The sequence below is a fragment of the Salarias fasciatus genome (assembly GCF_902148845.1).
Source record: "Salarias fasciatus chromosome 7 unlocalized genomic scaffold, fSalaFa1.1 super_scaffold_4, whole genome shotgun sequence".
Lineage (NCBI taxonomy): Eukaryota > Metazoa > Chordata > Actinopteri > Blenniiformes > Blenniidae > Salarias > Salarias fasciatus.
Window position 1 is genome coordinate 23,607,113 of NW_021941229.1, and position 19,109 is coordinate 23,626,221.

Consider the following 19,109-nt stretch of genomic DNA (forward strand, 5'->3'; position numbering starts at 1 on the left):
CCCCCCCGCCCCCCCGCCCCGCCCCGCCCTGGGTCGCCCTTCGCACACATGAACACACACTCCTGGTCTGAGGGGGGCGGGTCGGCGGGTCGGCTGGGTGGCTCAGTGGGGCGTTAACGTGGCCAGCAGGTGGGCCAGCAGAGTGCAGAGCAGCAGGGCGGCCGCCGAGCGTCTCGGCGTGGGGGCGCCGTTGCAGTCCTTGCCCGCCTCGCAGCGGGACTGTTGGCACAGGACCCCCTTGAACTCCGGAGGACAGATGCACTTCTGGTTCTGGTAGCAGGTCCCTCCGTTCTGGCACAGGAGCATCTCCTCGTCGCAGACGTTGGCTGCGGAGTGGAGGATGGAGAGCGGAGGGGAGTTGGGAATAAAGAGCGCGCACGGCGAAGTGACAGAATGACAGGCGGTGAAAGGATAGTGGGGGAGTAAAGAGCACAAAGACGAGGGGAAGATGTATGGCAAAGGGAAAGACAGGTGGGGAGGGCGTGAGGGAGGAGGGGGGGGGGGGGCGAAGATACAGAGAGAGGAGAAGAATTCAGGGCAGGAGGAACAGAGAAAGCAGGGGGAAGGAGAGAGGCAAGATGAATTCACCAGTCTTCGCCTCAGGGACTACAACAGGTAGCACCTGCCCTTTGTTGTTTTTTTTGCAGTCCCTTTTCTCTGTTTATCATGAGTTTGCAGTTTCTCGGGGTCAAGTCAAAACCACCGTCAAAGAAAAGAAGAAGAAAAAAAAAAACCCACTTCATGTTGGATATTTGTTAAGTGACGGTGGAAGGAGCGAGCAGCCTCATTAAAATGCTATCAAAGGCATTAGGAAACACACAGAGGTAGCTGTGCTGCACAAGATACTTGACCTAAAAATGTTGAGAGAGGAGACAGAGTATCAGCCTGCCATGACAGGGAAAGATTACATATGCTAACATTTCTTTTTTTTCCTCGCCAAAGGTAATTGGCTTTGTTGCGTCGGAGAATTTGGAGTAAACCGTCAACCCCAAAACACACTGTACTTCTATTTATTCCGCTCTGTCTCGTATTGCAATAAATAAACCCACACACACACCAACCGGCAAGCGGGAGGGAGGATCTATCTGAAAGTGGATGGTGGATGGCGGAGGGAGGCGATTCCCTGTAATGGGGTTAAGGCGTGACAGGGTCATCAATTAAAAGAGCGGCTGATGCTGCTAATGAGCTACATGATCTATTCCCCCGTGAGTGAAGAAAACATCAGGGGCTCCGCAAGCTTAAGTGGACGGTGCGTCTGCAAAGGTCCCGGAAAGGCTGCAGCACCTCCTTAACCCGAGAGAGAGAGAGAGAGAGAGAGAGAGGGAGAGAAAAGAAAAAACTCACGGTAACAGCCTTGCTTCCAGAAGTATCCCGACACACAGTCGTCACATTTGGCCCCCGTGGCGCCGTCTTTGCACTGGCAGAACCCTGTCCCGTTACAGCGGTCGTGAACGGAGCCCATCTGATTGCAGTTGCACTCTGAAAGAAGAGATGGGAGGGAAGAGAGAGAGAAAAAACAAAAAAACCAGGAACATTTAAAAGATTGACCAAAAATGTGGACATTTATATTCAGAGCACAAGATTGTGTTTGATATTTAACTGCCGGGGAGCTACGGCGCCGAGCAGACGAGGCGCGGTTTCTTCAAAGCGGAGAGGTCCCAACATGTCGCAGACGGCCGGGCCTGGATTTTAAGAGCTTTCCAGAACATTTGGAAAAGGTGTAGCACTTGTAATGCAGCGGGGATTGTAATGCAGACGGCCTGTTCAGTCGCAGAGGGTGAAAATCAAGTGGTGTCTCCTTTGAGCTCCAGCTTACAGTGGTGAATCAACGCAATGCAAAGTTACGGTTTGGTTCATTTTTAAGGGAACGATTGCCAAGAACTGGGTTGTGTGATGATTTTCAAAGTGGCATTTTTCTTATTGGATTGAGTACAGATGATATCGGGTGTTGCACAAAAGTAGTTTGTCATTCCTGAGCAGTCTGTAAGACGATGGACGATGGAGCATGACAATTAAAAGTGTCAACAAGAAACTGGAGGAACTGAACAAGCTTTCACGCATTCAGCTGAAATGATAGTTTCACTGTGCGTATCTGAAGTTTACATGGTTTTGGTTTCATTTAACTTTTGTTTCTGTTGCTAATTATAATTCCAGACCCATATTTATAGAATTTCCAGTGATATCCATATCAGTGACAGCTGGTCGCAGATCAGGGGCTTTACGAGACTGATCACAGAAATGCATACGCGCACTGCATTCCTCAGTCATTTAGTGGAACAGGAAAGCTGTGAGCTTGTCTTTATCACGAAACTGAGTTCAGAAATGAGTAACGGTGAAACAACTGAAGAAGAACACATGAAAACAACCGCAGCCGAGCGGTCGGTCGACACTGAGGCACAGGGAGCCAACGTGTGCAGAGAAACTGTGTAAAAAGTGTGTGTTTGAGCCGATTCTCGCTGCCGCGCTCTGAGTGCGAGTGTGCTGGCAGATGAGCTAATGGAGGCCTGATTTGTGCTGACTCCAAGGCCCCGGCCCTGTGTGTGTCCCCCCGACCGCGGGCCAGTTTACCCTCAAACCCCCTGCAGTCCACCTACAGATGGATCCAAATCAACACCGCATTTTATCCCACGCAGCAAAGCAAACGCAGTGACCTCTTTCCAGGGCGTGCAGGGCCTTAATACGGCTGGCTGCAAGGTACAGGAAAACCGACAGGCAGCAGCACGTTGATGCAGTTTTAAAATAAAAAAAAATCATATTAGAGTGCTTCTGTTTCTGTTTTGTTTTGTGCAGCTCATTTCATTGAATCTGATTTTGCGTAGCTTGAGGGTGTTTGCAGCAGTAACTGGTCGCTCGTGGAAAATCCCTGTAATTGATATTGTCCTCCGCCCGGTTGCTGGTGTTGAGCCTCATTTCGACAATCCCAGCGGAAAAACCTTTGATCGAGGCTTAAAATCTGTAGCTCGATAAACAGGACAGGACCTTGAATATCTGAATATTCGTTCATTGCGCGCGACGACACTCCGGCTAATAGAGGGAAACTTGTGAAAACAAGCTCGCTTTATAATGATTGTATGCTTTTGTATTTCTAAAGGGTGGTACAAATGTAATCGTATTAAAACTGTGTTATCAGAAAGAAGAACTGTTAGGATCAGATTTTTAGCCTGAAGCTGTGCGGATGAAACGGAGAAATCAAAGAGGAGACTTCCTGACAGCTGCCGACCAGATGCTGCAACTTCCTGAGCGTTTCTGTTCTGTTTCTATTGCTCAGCTTAACTCATTCATCCTCCAGCTCCTCCTGCTTGAACACTCAGCTCCGATGACGTGTTTAGTCTGTTAAAGTCTCCTGTGTCGCCTTCTGACCCGTTGGTGTCTGAGCCTCGGAAACAACCACGGAAACGGACGTCGTTTTCAAAAAGTTGCCGTCTAAACACAAAACTTTCCTGAAAACAATCGTCTCAAATAATCCAAAATCCGAACATGATAATCCAGTTAATCCGTTTTTACCTGGAGGATGTGAACTCCACGATGTTCACCGATCTGCATGTTTCTCCAAAACGCTGCATGTTTCTTCACAGACTGCGTCCAATCGGTCGAGCTATCTGACAATTCACAGCCCAGTATTATATCAAGAGTTTTTAATCTTTTTTGTCACTTTTACTGCGTTTGGCCAAGAAAGTTAAAGTAACACTCTTTGTCATTCTTATTCAAACTGTGTCCGGGTTCGATCCGTCTTAATTTCCAGACAAATTTTGTTTGTTTTATGAGCATGGATGGATGGGATTCTGTCATTGTTTTTTTTTTTTTCCTGCTAATTCAGTTCTGAATCTGCATAAAGTGATAAAAATAAACGGAGGCATTGCAGACGGTTCAGTCTGGTGTGGAGGAGGGAAAGAAGCTGAAAGAGTGCTTAAAAACAAAGTGCTTTATGTTGTCTTTTTAATTGTTTAGTCCTAATTTTAGCTTGAATAGACGATGATTCTTAAATTTAGTTTTCTATGTTTAAATTACTTTGCGACTGTTGTCTGAAAACTGCTGAATCAGCACATTTTTCTTTCTTTCTTTAGCGATTAACTGCAGTTATTATTGTACCACAAGGTTGATTCATTTCTAATTAATTAAATTAGTTAATCAAAGTTTAGGAACGGTGAGCAGGCGGAACTGGCAAATTCCAGTCCGAGTGGACAGGAAAATGACTGAAATACGGTCAAAGTACGACAGTTTTTGGAGTCTGTCCTCCCGATGTTCCCCAAGCCAACCTTCCAAGGTCAAGGGTGTCTTTGGCGACAGCAGATCATACTCTTTGGATGAAATATTCGGTATCTTTTTAACCGTGAAGCGTAGAATCTTGTGGTTTGTTTTGACTGAAAGCTAACAGCTGTCCCGATCCAATGAGCCCTTCGCTGCGATCGTACCTTTTTCACAGGCTGATATACGTCTCCCGGAACATCGGTGTCTTTTGTGCACTCGTGTGATTGCTCACCTTATTCCATCTCAAAAAATATTAGCAACGCTGATGGTCACCTTTTTTGCTAACTGGTGATAATTGTATAATCATGGTTGTATTTGGACTAATATGTGTAATCACAGCATTGTCACAAACTTTTTCGTCTATTCAGGTTCTTGGGAGTTTTTGGCAAAGATTGAAGAATCTCATTGCCAGGTCTTCTGCCCTTTAAGAGCCAGGTGCAGTGTTTTATTGGATCATTTCCATATGTAAGTAGATAAGATGTGAATTAGCAGCAGGGAAGCTTTTCAGGGAAAATGTTCCTGCAATATTAAAACTGACCACTAAGAGTGGAAACAGGAACATTGACACCTGCCTCCGTCTGCACCGAGCAAAGATTTGTTTTTGCATTGTGCTGCTGGATGTAACTTTCACCCTCTATATGCTAAACTTTCACATGCTTGAGATAAATGCAGAATGAACGAACAGCAACGCAAAGTAAAGAGACAATACTGCACAAGTATTGGCTCTTTATGTGGTAATTTCCACAGCATCTGAGTAGACTCTTGAATTTTAACAGCAGCATCTTGTTAACTGCTTCTCTGTCAGTGTCTCTCTCTCTCTCTCTCTCCCACACACACACACACACACACACACACACACACACACACACACACACACACACACACACACACACACACCACCCCCCTCTGCACGCCGCCTCCCTGAAGACTGACCGATGCAGACGCTCTCGTCATCCAGCTCAGCAGAGGCGTTGCGGAAGTATCCCAGTCTGCAGTGCTGGCAGTTCTGGCCTCGGGTGTTGTGCTTGCAGCTGACGCACGTGACGATGTTCAGGTAGTCGATGTAGCTGCAGCGGTTGGAGTGGCCGTAGCACTCACAGTCTAAAAGAAAGGAGACAGATTTAAATGAAGTCCTCCGGGGGCGGGCAATCATAAATTTCCTGTTCGACTCCAAATTCAGGTGATGAAAAAGAGGCGCGGGAGTATTGCATTCTCGCAGGATTATTGAATGATAAATGGGCCGCTTGAACAGATGTGTCTGGAAGTTTTCGTTTTAGACGTCAGTGAACAAATGAATGGCCCTGTGTGTGTTTTATGACTCGCCTCTCTCACTCTATATTGGTTCAATAAAGACAGACCACTCCCTCTCCATTACCACACTCACAGGTTTGCTGAGTCTGCTTCGCTGTGCTGCACTGATTACTGATGGGAATTCCACTATCCTGCGCGCGCGTGTGTGTGTGTGTGTGTGTGTCAGAGTGTGAGTGCAGGCATGTTAATTGTATCTGGGAATTTAATTGTATTACTGAATGAGTAGATTATAAGCTACGCAATCATAACTAAGGGAATTGGAGGCGAGCGATACAGCAGGTGCTTCAGCTCTCCGCGCCGTCCAGCAGAATCAGCCCGACCCTGGTTAACCTCGAGGAGAACTGCTTTTTCCACAACAAACCTATTATTGATGGGGAGATAAATATTACATTCTGGGCTCTCGGTTTGATTTCATTCAAGAAAAAGTGTTTGTTGCTGAAGTGACTTTGCATAATTTATATATTATTCTGTTAAATGCTGTTTGATTTACTGGCAATTTATGATACGTTAAATTAGGTTGGGTACAAAAATGCAAATTTCATGAGGGTATTTTTGATCTCCCTCACTTTTTTTATAGTGCCACTCATGCTGTGACGTCCCGTCTTCCACAAACACACCGCTGTGAGCAACATTTTCTCTCTTTTTTTTTTTTGGCACAACGTAGTTGAAATTTGGAGCAAGATTATATTATATCTTAACATTTCAAGGTCTGAACATTATTTTGGTTAAATTATTTAATTTTCTAGAACTTCTCATGACCTGGGAGGACCTCTACTTGAACTAGAATTAGTTTAATCTGTAACAAGAAAACAACCTGCCGGTTAATCTTCTTATATGTGACACTTATGCATTGTTTGCCGGATGTTTTCAATGGAAAACACAAAGACTTTGCATTGCAGTTTACAAAGCCTTTGTTGTTTATTGCAATTTTTTTGGACCTGTTGCATGCAGCATTATTTAGAGACAGAGATTTTTTTTTTTTTTTTTTTTTAGGAGAGTTTAGCTGAAATGATTTTTTTTTTTAAATTCCCTTAATATTTTCTCTAAAAAAGCACTTAATCCATTTGAAATTCTGATAAATTTCGCTTTAATACCATTTTTTTTTTTTAAATCAACAAATATAATGTTAAAAAAAGACAAGATCTTGGAGAGACTGAGACGCCACATGGCAGAATTCTCACAATGACTAACCCTGCGTCAAATAAACTGCAACATTTCAGATCCAGTCCATCCGAAAAACAAGGCTTTCATCTGCTCTCGCTCCTTTCCACACTTTTCACTTCCCCTATTGTGGCGCGCTGCACAATTGGGGCTCTTAATTAAATTTTCTCTTTGTAATTCATGAATTATCTGAGCGCTCACTGCAGGTTTTACTCCGCACGCTTTTATGCCTGATAAATTAAGACTTGTTCTGAATTTCACAGCCTCCAACCAAAAGCTGAAAAATAACAGAAAGATGATGGGGAGTGTGGTGTAAGACATGTGTTTAATTTCTGGCAGAGGGACAAATGGGAACCTGAGATCACCTCTGTGTTGTGGAGACGGGTGCAACTGGAGGTGGAGGGGCTGCTTCGCCACCGTTATCTTGGCTGAGGCTGGTACCTAATTAAGGTTTTATTAAGCTTTAGAAGTTGGCTGCAATAGTGTGCTGCAAGGCATCACTGTCCTCTAAAGAGGCGTTTACCAGGCATGTTTATGCAAATACACATTTAAATGCACATTAAAAAGTCGGAGTTTAGCTGTTTAATCAGCCGTCACATTATTATTTTATTATTGTTTGGTTGATGATGCCAGCTGAAATATTAATGAGCTGGTTTAAAGGAAGCCGGCGAGAGGAGCGCCATAAAGTGCCTCTCTCAGCACTGAGGGAAGCGTGCAAGCAGTGGGGGAAGAACCGCCTAATTAAATATAAATGGCCAATTACTCCATGGACCAGCGAGGCGATGGGACATTGTTCCACAAATTAACGTTACGAGTCAAGATGCTGCCTTATTGGTATTTATCAGTTTTGAATTGTTCTCGGTAAAAGACGGTAGAATCACCGCCTGCATCAAAGACGGTGGGGTTGAAGAAGTATCGGTATGGTTTGCTAACAAGCCGCCTTCCCTGGAAACATCGGGATAAATGAGCGTTTGATGGTCTGTGTAGGAATTCACGGTCCAGTTTCTTACCTTAATCATGCACACAGAACAAACAGAACCAGATGCGAATGGGAGAAAGGCGAGCAAAATGAAGAACAGAGAACATACTGAACACAGAAAGGAATCTTTCCACAGGTTTTCTACTTGGAAAAAAAAAAAAAAAAAAAAAAACAATAAAAGAAACTTCACAAACCACTTTAATCAAGCTGAAATCTGCAGCCTGGTGGTTCTTTTCATCACGTGCCGCTTCTGTCGGGTGTCTTACCTTTGAAATCATCGTATATGATCCCAAACAACTGTTTGGCCTGAGGCTCTCCTGAGATCAAGAGTTTGAGGAGCCCTTGAGGGATGAAGGAATCTTTATTTAGGTTTGGTGTCCACACTGCGCTACAGTCATCCTCAGCACTGCGCCTTCATACATCTGGGGCGGGAATAGCCTGGAGTTCAGCACAGGGACTACAGAGGGGTCTTATGGATGAGGTGGCAGGGATTCCCACTGAAGCGACATGAAAGGACGGGCTTTCTACGTTCTATGAAGCACAAGACGAAAAATAAATATAAAACTCTTCACCAAGTGCAGCATTTCTAAACTGGTGGTGAGACAGAACTGAAAATTCATGGAGGACATTCTGCATCTGAAGCCTTTTGGAAGGAACTGCGGTTGGCCCGCATCCATATCAAATAATCAACTGTTTGTAATATCGAGGATAGACGAGCGAATTTGTTTTAAAGCATGTCTTAAGCTTTTAAGATTAATGCATTAAATCTTCTCCAAACACTGCAAAAAAAGATTACAATGAATTATTATTTTTTTTCTCTTTCTTTCAATTTTGGAAACAGCAGTTGGCAAAACAGTCGATCACACCCAACAGATTTCCTGGAAGATGGTCGGCTATGATTATTGTGCTCGGAGCTCGAGAGGAGCCAATAATCTCCACACAGTGAAACGAGTGGTGAGAACTTTTGCTTTTTGCCAATAGCAGTTTACACTGGCGCCAGCCTCACCTCAGCATCGAGGGGTCGGGATGTTTCGTCTGCGCACTCAGACTTCTCGCTCATTCTTTTGTAACCGAGTGAAATCTTTGCAAAATGCCAAGCATAAACAGGAAAAAACAGGAAAACGGCGCGCGAGTTCGCCGTGGCGCTCCGCAGGTAACGGAGGCAGCGGTCTTCAGGTGTCGCTACAGTCTAATTATTACACTGCCGTTTGAGATTTCACACCTAATTTTTCTGTTCTGCTCCAGAAGAAGCAACGTGGAGGTGTCGCATTGTGGGAGGCGCCAGCATCGTTTGACTATTTAGGTCCATGAAGCTGGTGTGAGACGCGCAGCGATCTCTCAGTCTTGCAGGAAATAACCCACTCGTCTGACATCGACAGTCAAGCCGTGCTCCGGAATGAACGGCGATCATTTAGACGCCGCGCCGCGCGTGAGAACTTCTCTCCACTTTGTGGATTTTGAGGATGAACCGTGGACTCGTCAGTTACACACGAGTTGAAGCTAAAAGCCTCTCGACTTGTTTGAGTTGGAGGTGACCGACTCGCTACAGAGCGGCAAAACATGTAAATTACAGAACTGGGTTTTCTGTCATGACTCACTTCGAAGGTTTACTTAAGAAAATGACTCAACTGAGGGTTGAAATGATTCAAATCGCCACGGCAGCAGCTCTGCGGTGTCGGTTTTCTTTTCTTTTTTTTTTTGTTTCAGATACTGTTTCACCTAATAACCTTATCATTATAAATTAGTGCAACCAGTTATGAAACGCTGCACCATTAGATCATTACAAGTCTACCTTTCCTTTTCAGTCTCTCTCTCTCTTCTCTGTCTTCATCCTCCTTCCCAAACGTGAGCGTCGAGGTCCTGTGACCGCCTCTCTCCACCTCCGGTTGTTCAAAGAAACGGTGAGCTACAAGCGAGCAACAACCCCCCCCGCCAACCCCCCAAAAAATCAATCTCTATTGACACAACACAAATTATCCCAGGTTGTTTTACTGAACAAGACACCACGAAGACCATCGACAAGCTGGAAATATCCTCAGATATTGTGAGAAAGCTTTGCTGGTATAGATTCTGCTAAAACAGCCAGCAGGAAAAATGGAACCAGTTAAAAAAAAAAAAAAAAACAGCAGCAACACGGTGGCACATCCGGCTGAATCTGCCTCACCGGACCGTTTATTTGTAAGAATTTGCATAAGTTGGAGTCTGCAGTCTGTTCGATGTGCTAACAAATCCAAAGTAAATATCCGTGCTTTGCAATTTTGAGTATAGATCGGAAGCTTGCAGTTACTCTCTTGTCCTGGTGAAGGTTAGAGAAACACTGGCTGCAGCGTTCATGAAACCCTGACGACTGGCTGGACTCATCACTCTTTTCCTTCTTTAATTTTGATTCAAACATTTCAATCAGGTCGACTGTTTTCTGTAACTAATAGTCAGTAATACATCTATATTGACCCTGGAAATGATGAATAAATAAATGACTGTGGAACTTTTTTTAGGGCCCAAACACAAGTTGCACTCCTGTAACACAGTGTAGCCTTTGTTATTTTATTTATAAGCTCTATGCTGTATTCTATTAAACAGATGAGACACGAGGGTATTCAAAACGTGTAAAAATGAAATAATGCTCCCATAATTCTGAGCAGAGACAACGCGACTTATTTCCAGAGCATCTCCACTGTCAAATTCATCTTCTCTTTTCCTCTTGTTCTCGTTTTTCTGCTTCATCTTTTATGCTGCCTGTCTTTTTGTTTTTTTTTTTTGTTTTTTTTTTTCCTTCTTTCTTCCGTGCCCTTCAGCGTCACTCGTCGTCTCGGATAAAAACGTGGCGCTGCTGTTGGTACCAGATTAAGATTTAGCCTTTCGGCTCCTGTTGACTGGCAGACGATCATCGCAGTCGAACAGACGCATTTAGACACTTTCTCTCAATTTCTGTTTTCTTTCTTTCTTTCCATTGAGAACTGCAAAGCCCAACTTGTCGCTGAGGTTTGTTAATCCGCTGAAGGGAATACTTGCTCCTTCACCTCTTCCCTGCGCGTGACCGTCTTCTTCCACACCGTGGCCGTGAGGCGAGGTTTCGGCGTGGCGGCCGTGACTCTCGTGCGTGTGTCCCTCCGAGTGGTGGGAGACTGAAACGCCACCGTCGTGAGGGAAGAGTTTGCGGGGGCAGAACACAAAAAACACTCTTGTTTTAGTGTTGAAGTGAGACGGGGGGGGGATTCAGCTATCGCTCTCCTAAATGTGTTATTCAGACTTGCGGAGGGCTGACACATAAAAACGTTATCTTCCCTTCTCCCCGCTATTCAAATCGTGATTAGATTAGATCCATCTGTATCCCCGCTCCCTACTCTGTCACGTTTCTATTCTTAAACTTAAGCTACAGTCAGTATTTTGGGTAATATGCACCAATCCAGGCCAAATTAACGTCTCTCTCTGCGGTGTAACTTTATTTTAAGTCGCTCTATACACTCACAGGCACATTTGGATACATTCCTGCTGTTTATAGTGGCCTGTTTTTGCGTGAACAAAGTTTGTGCTGCATATTTCTGTATGTAAATGCTAAAGGAAAAAAAGCTGCTAGCAGTGTATACCTGTCCTTTCTTCCCCGTGGTGAGAAAAGGAGGTTGTTGTGTGGCCATGAGTCTCATGCACATGTCCGCCAGCCCTGTGGGGATCTGCAACAACCACTGTCATTAAAATTACAAGCCACTATTTAGATAAATGTGTGCCGTTTGTACTTTTTGGTGTCCGGGGGACTATTTGTCTCACTACAGTCAGATTAAGAGGTGCTGAAAGTTTATCTACTGCATATTTTAGGTGCTAGAAGTTACGGGAAAATTTCTACCGCTGCATCTAAAGCGTGTACCTCTCCCCTCCGTATGGTCCTCTCTGTGCACGGGCGAGGCTTTGTGGCCGTGCGCGTGTCCGTCAGACTTGTGGGAGACTGACACGACAGCAGTGGTCAGCATTTGTTGGTTCCAGGAGACTTTTATTTAAAGTTCAGGGTCGTTTCACCTGTGCTTCCTGTGTGGCGCTCCTGCTGCCTTTCGTGCCCGTGCTGAGGAGAGGCGCCGTGGCCGTGAGTTTCGTGCCCGTGCTGAGGAGAGGCGCCGTGGCCGTGAGTTTCGTGCCCGTGCTGAGGAGAGGCGCCGTGGCCGTGGGTTTCGTGCCCGTGCTCCTCAGAGGAGTGCGAGACTGGAACATGAGCGTGGATTCAGTGTGTCTCGAAGCTCGCTACTCCACTACCCTGCAAAGCTTGATGGGATACCTCTCCTCTCGGCTGGTGCCCCGTGTCCGTGCTCTGCCGACGTTCTGTGGCCGTGCGCCTCATGAGCGTGTCCCTCGGACCCGTGGGAGACTGCAACGCCACAGCGCTACCAGGTGAGTTAAGGCAGCAGAAAACTACAGTAACGTCCTGAAGCACGGAGCTGAAATACCTTTAGTTCCAGCTGGCCTTTCCCCCCCGTGCTGAGACACTCTGTGGCCGTGAGTTTCATGTGTGTGTGCCACTGACGTGTGATGTCCTGACAAACCACGGCCATTAAAAAACAAACAAAAGTTCAGAAATCAGCGTTTTTGCTAGCTGGTGTCCTCTTTATACGCTGTGGTGGAATTAATTTCATCTGCGTGACTCGTCTGCATATCCCAAACACTGCAACTTTATCGTCGTTTTCACTCATAAATACCTCGATACTGGACTTTTGACCGTCAAATGGATGCTGTTCTGCACAGTTAAAGCCACCACTCACGCCTGTGTTGCATTCAGGCGTTGTCACGTAAATAAGAAACTCAAACACTTGAACAGGCCATAAACACGATCGTCACGGTAACGCCGTACACCCCGGGAAAGTGAGGGGAAGGTTTAATCATAACGTAGATACTGCCAAACCCCAGTGACTAGAGGTCAAAACACACCATTTGAACTCGCACACACTCTGTACTCACATGCCTTGTTTCGCGCTCAGAAGTGAATTAGCCCGTATCTTACTGCCTCACTACAGTTACTGCGGAGCGTTGCTGCAGCTGATTGTGAAATCGATACCTGCCACTTTCGTATGTCCGCCGTCTTCGGACGAGCTTCGGTGGCCATGAGCCTGGTGTGTGTGACCCTCTGAACTGTGACGACCTTAAAAACCGCAGCAAATTTAACTTATTTACTGCAGAGTTCGTCATCGACATGAGTCATGTGAATATTCACCTGTGCCTTCAGTTGTTCTTCCTGTATGTGAATGTCCTTCATGCTCAGACGAGCTTCTGTGGCCGTGAGTGTCGAGTGTGTGTCCCTCAGAACTGCGATGGCCTTAAAGAAATTGCAGCAAAATGTACTTTTTCATCACTGAAATAAGCTGTTGCCAGCTGTGCAGATGAATATTCACCTGTGGCTTCAGTGGTTTGTCCTGTGTGTGAATGTCCAGCGTGCTCAGACGAGCTGCTGTGACCGTGAGCCTCGTGTTCCTCAGGTGTGTGACGTCCTATCAAACCAGGTACAGACAGTGAACACTGAAGAGTGTGTTTAGAGCACAATTTGATCAGTACTAGTACTATAATTTAAATGTAAAGCATTGCTACAGTTCCCTGCAGAACATATACCTGTGCTTTCAGGCGTTGGTCCTGAATGTGAATGTCCAGCGTGCTCAGACGAGCTGCTGTGGCCGTGAGCCTCGTGTTCCTCAGGCGTGTGATGTCCTATCAAACCAAAGAATGTGTTTAAACCCATTTCAGAGCATATTTTCTTCAGTAGCCGTACAGTTATTTAAAATAAGGCCTTGCTACATGTCCCTCCGGTTCCCCACCTGTGTTTTCAGGCGCTCGTCCTGTGTGCGAATGCTCGCCGTGCTCAGATGAGCTGCTGTGGCCGTGAGTCTCATGTTCCACAGATCTGTGATGTCCTAACAAACCAAACAGCTCATTCACTTCTCAGTTTCCTCGACTGATGAGCCTGAGCTAAAAACTTAATCCACCCTGGATTTTCATCGTCACTCACTGGGACTCTATTTTAAATATGAGCAGAGCTACAGTAGAAACGTCTACCTGTGTGTTCAGGAGTGTGTCCTGCATGAGAATGGCCGCCGTGCTCAGGTGAGCTTCTGTGGCCGTGAGTGTCGTGCTCCTCCGGTGTGTGACGTGCTAGCAAGCAGAAGAAATCATGAAAACAAAGCTGAAGAAGTGGGACATGCTTTCCATGTCTTTCTGTCCCGTTTTGGTGAAAATGTGTCTTCAGCATTACCAGTATACAAAATTACATTTAAAGCAAAGCTATCTTTGAGTATTTGTCTGTTTATATACCTGTGCTTTCAGTCGTTTTTCCTGTGTGCGCCTCTCCGCCGTGCTCAGATGAGCCTCTGTGGCCATGAGTCTCATGTTCCTCAGATACATGATGTCCTAACAAACCAGTCATTAAAACCAAAATGTAGAGATTGCTGTGGAGCGCGTGCTCGTGCAGAACTTTCAATCTGAAGCGTGGCTGCGTCTCCCTACAGGACATTCACCTGCGCTTTCAGTCGTCGGTCCTGTGTGTGAATGGCCAGCGTGCTCAGATGAGCTGCTGTGGCCGTGAGTCCCATGTTCCTCGGGTGTGTGACGTCCTGACAAGCCAGACGTCATCAAAACAAAACAAAATAAACTGTAAATAGTGACACGGATGCCAGTTTTGTGTGCGTCACGTTTAAAATAGCTAAAATCTCCTCCGTCACTAGGATGCTACGTTAACTATAAAGCAAAAATAAGACTGCACGTAGAATATATATACCTGTATGTGCCTCCCCAGCGTGCCCAGACGAGCCTCTGTGGCCGTGACTCCCATGTTCCTCAGGTCTGTGATGTCCTAACAAACCACATTAATGCCTTTTATTTTTCTACAGTCCTGTTCTATCTACTGAATCACTACAGGAAACTTAAAGAATCGCCTCCTTGGGTTTTACAGCAGATACCTGTTCCTCCACGCTCTGAATGCTCCGCCCCTCCGTGCTCTGGCGAGCTTTTGCCGCCGTGCGTTTCGTGGGCAGCTAAAGTAAAACACTTGTCATGAATTTAACGCTGGTTAGAAACGCGACGGCGCTCGAGAAGCACGCCAAACCGTGGCGTGCGAAGCTCTAGTTTCACAAATGTGGCTGAAAATACCTTCGGCTATTCGCTCCAGCTCGTGCACGAATGCACTGTGGCCACGAGCCTCGTGACCGGGCCTCTCAGAGCTGTGATGGCCTGAAACATAAAGTGTAAAAGTGCCGTTCTACTCATTTTTTTTGCTGACACATTTCTATTTATTCGGTCGTAATTAGAAAGCAGTGCTACTACTGAACACTAAACGGATACCTCCACTTTCAGCTATCCTCTCCAGCTCGTGCACGAATGCGCGGTGTCCATGAGTCTCCTGAGTGTGTCCGGCGGCGCCGTGATGGCCTGACAAACCAGTTACCACAGAGGACGTTTTGCTCATTTTTGCAGGCTCAGATCTACTCCTACATTTGCTCTACGGGCGACGCTGAAGCCACTGCAGACGTAAGGGGTACCTGCGGCGTGCTCTTCTTGTCCGTGTGCAGGAGGGATTTCGTGGCCATGAGTCTCATGAACACGCTCCTCATGCTCGTGCAAGACTGAAACACCACAGTTGCACTAATGCAGTTTCAGCAAGAATGTTCAGTAAAACTCAAGCAAAAGCGTCAGATAAGCCACTAAAATACCTCTCTGGGTTCTTCCCTCTCCATGTCCAGAGGGTTTCTGGCCATGAGTGTCGTGACCCGCGGGATGTCCTGACGAACCACGGTGAGATATGAAATTGTATTTCCAGTTTCCAAGACTTAACTACGCTGCAACGGACACAAAGCTTTGCGACTAATACTTTACCGTGCTCAGGCGAGCTTTTGTGGCCATGAGTCTCATGCAGGTGAAGGACTGATGAACCGTGATTTTCTTGAATAAAGCCAGAAAAAAAGCATCCTGTTATGTCAATATCAGGGTTTCCAACAGGATTATGCAAGACCAATTTGGAAAAAATTAAAAAAAGAAAGAAAAGCATGGATGTTGTGGTCCACTGACTGGGACATGGAGGAAATTCCAACAGTGTCATTAAGAACAGTACAGAGCCAGCAGTCTGTATTTCTTTAAGAAAACTGAACAGCATGTAAATGTGTATTTTCATCACTTTCATCATTTTTTCCACACATTCTCCAGATTCCAGAGCTTTCCTACCACTGCATGTAGGATAAATACCTCTGCTTTCCTCTTTTCTTCCTGAATGCTCCTCCTCTCCGTGCCCTGACGGCGTTTTGTGGCCGTGAGTCCCGTGCACGTGCTGCTCAGACTCGTGGTGAACTAACACACCAGAAAACATTTCTCCGTTTGCTTATACTATGGCAAATAAGAAAGCTTATGCAAGCCGACGTCAGACAGGAAGCAGTTCTCTCAGAATCAGTCAGACGTCCGTCCGCAGCCATCACACTCTCATCTGAAGCCGCTAAGTAAGCTGACATTCACTGCAATAGAGTAGAAAGTCGGACTGCCCAAAAGAAAGCCAATGCAAGCACAGGGAGAATATGCAAGCTCCACACAGGCTCAAGGCTGTCCTACCATCTCGCTCTTGAGCTGGTGTTTTAATGCTGCAGAGCGCTGCCATCGATACATGAGAACCAGATACCTGCGGCATGGATTTCAGCCTCGCTTCCCGGATGCTCTTCCTCGCGTTTAGCTGCTATTTCATGGCCGTGAGTCCCGTGACCGTGTCCCTCAGACGTGTGGGAGGCTTAAACACCATAAATGCATCGTGAACACACGAAGCAAACAGCACTATATTAAAAGTTAAGCTTTTCTTGAAACGCTTCCTCCTCAGAAACTGTGTGTTACGCTTTATGCTGAACATATACCTCTGATTCCACCCTCCGCCTGCCGTTCCCCTCCGTGCTGGGATGAGGCTGTTCTGTGGCCGTGACTCCCACCCGCGTGTCCCTCAGACACGTGGGAAACTGCACAGCACAGTCATTATTGTCACAAGCAAAGCCAGCAAGAAAGCAGAAATTGAGATGCATTCCTGCAATTTCCTGTCAGCGGCCTATTTTCTGCAGTGAGCTGCCAAGTTTACACTGTGGTGAAAAGTTTATTTTCCCGCTACGCGCTACGGCTCGTCTACAGTGAGCTACAGAGCTGCTGCTACAGAGCATTAAGACAGAAAAAAAACATGATACCTTTCCTTTCAGATTGTCTCTCTTGCTCCTCCTCTTGACCTTTGTCCTCTTGGCCGGGAGAAGTAGTTTTGTGGCCGTGACTCCGGTGCTCGTGACCCTCAAGCATGTGAGAAACTGTCACACCACAGGTGTCACCGTCATCAGAAGAAAAGAACCTCTAACTAGGTGAATTGAGTCTCGGTGACGGCCCAGTTTCTGCCTCTGAGTCCACCGCACATCGAGTTCGCCTCTAACTAGAACTAACTAGAACCAGAACCAGACCACTGCTGCCACTACGTAGGAGATGAGACGCCCTTACTTCCAGCTGTCCTGTCTGTTCGGCCCTCGTGCTGCGACGAGCTTGACGCGTGGCCGTGAGCCTCGTGCACGTGCCCGTGCCCCACAGACTTATGGGAAACTGAGACACAACATGAGTTCATCAGTTTCATATGGACAAAAAAGTGAAAGCACCTGAAGAGGCGATTTACTGCAGGTCCTAAAAATGACCTTTTTGATACAATCTAGAGCAGACCTGGATGAATACTTCTTATTTTTATATTCTCATTTTTGCATTTTTTTGGACATGTGCACACAGATCTTTCCTGCATGCAAATGAATGTTTAATGTAAGTTTACCAGAGCTGCGGTCTTTAATGCTTTGGGAGTAAAATTCACTCCGTTGACTTTAAACTTGCACCAGTTAGTGAATTTTGATGGAATACTGGATGGATATCAAATTTTCAACAGCTGACACGAAGCTTCAAATGACAGTTTTTTTGTTTATGGTTGAAAGCTAAAGGATTTTAAAAACTGGTGCTTACGTCTGGTTCGTCTCAATCATAAAATAACAAAGTATCCTGATTGATTAATGATAGAATAAATTGCACTTTTTTTTACTTTCAACCTGCCTATTGAAAACAACTTCTCCAGATTTGCATTACCTTTGCTGGAAATCTATGTGCTTGACTGCACTTTTATTTTATGAGATGAGTTTTTTTTTTGCATTTTAAAAAATGTCTGCATGCATTAATAAAAAAGAAAGAAAGTGTCATGTTCTGCTAACCCCAGCTGTACAGAGAGCTCTACTCTACATTTCAGATACCTCCCGTGTTGGCGCCATGCTCCTCCTCCTCCTCCCTCCCCTCGCCACGCTCGGGCGACGCTGTGGTTTTATGGCCGTGAGCCTCGTGCACGTCTCCCTCTGATATGTGGAGGTCTGACGCAGCACAGTCATCAACGTTAACAAGCAAAAAATTTTGACGCATCTCTGCTTTTTCTGGCTTTCAAGGGAACACTGACTCCGCCGCATAAAGATGAGATACCTTTCTTCTCAGCGTGCCTTTCTCTGAGCCCGTCCGCCTCCTGCATTTTCTGCCCGTGCACAGATGGAGTTACTCTGGTGCCGTGAGATTCGTGAGCACGATTAGACTCGTGAAAGTCTGGGAAAAAAATCAAACATTTTTTATGAAAATAAGACACAGATGTCCGATGTTTTAAGACAACATGTGTGTTGCGAAACCTCAGAAGGTTGTAGAGCGAACACAGAACTACTAAAGTGCAAATCTACAACGTTAACTTGTACATACTGTAATCTATTTATTCTTATTCTGTCACGGTGGACTTCCAGAACCCATCACTGTCCAGGTTAATATCAGGACGGATACCTGTCTCTCCAGGGCTTCCCTTTCCCTCCGCTCTGTCCTCGCCGTGCTCGGCTGAAGCTCTGTGGCCGCGAGTCTCATGTTCACCCGACGTGTGGGAGACTGGTGCGCCACAATCGGAGACAAAAATCAGACGCACCTCCGCTGTTTGTGTTTTGGACAGCTGAGCTCATGATGCTGCTTTTCCTATTTTCTCTGAATTTGCTCAGAGCTACGAGAGTGAACGTCAGATACCTTTCACTTCCTTTTCTCCTCCTCTGTGCTCGTCCTCCTCTCTCTTCTCGTGCTCAGATGACGTTGTGGATCTGTGGCCGTGGTTTTCATGAATTGTCTGCTCAGACTTGTGAGGATCTGACATGCCGCAGTGGCCATTTATTTAATAAAAGGAAACAAATTAGAGCGTTAGCTAGGTTTTTTTTCCCCTAGTTTTCAAGCTGTTTTCACTTTGTTTCTGCTCATTTATAAAAAGAGAATAAAAAAACCATTCTTCAACTTCAGTCATTGTCTGAAATGACTGCATGGTATCAGCGTTGTTGCCAAAATAGTGATTTCACTCTCTCCCTGAAGTTGATTGACAGATTATTGTGTCAGTGCGGAG

At 45.8% G+C, this 19,109-nt stretch overlaps 1 protein-coding gene across 1 annotated transcript in view; it reads right to left on the reverse strand.

The window, feature by feature from the left end:
- Positions 1 to 56: 56 nt before the first annotated feature.
- LOC115382655 (netrin-G2-like) overlaps positions 57 to 19,109 on the reverse strand; it is a 69,440-nt gene continuing 50,387 nt past the window's right edge. The window contains exons 5-7 of the mRNA XM_030084482.1: positions 5,182 to 5,349; positions 1,345 to 1,479; positions 57 to 326 (exon numbers count right to left, since the gene is read on the reverse strand). Of these exons, the coding sequence (XP_029940342.1) occupies positions 103 to 326; positions 1,345 to 1,479; positions 5,182 to 5,349 (527 nt within the window). The 3' untranslated portion in view covers positions 57 to 102. The remainder of the gene's footprint in view (positions 327 to 1,344; positions 1,480 to 5,181; positions 5,350 to 19,109) is intronic.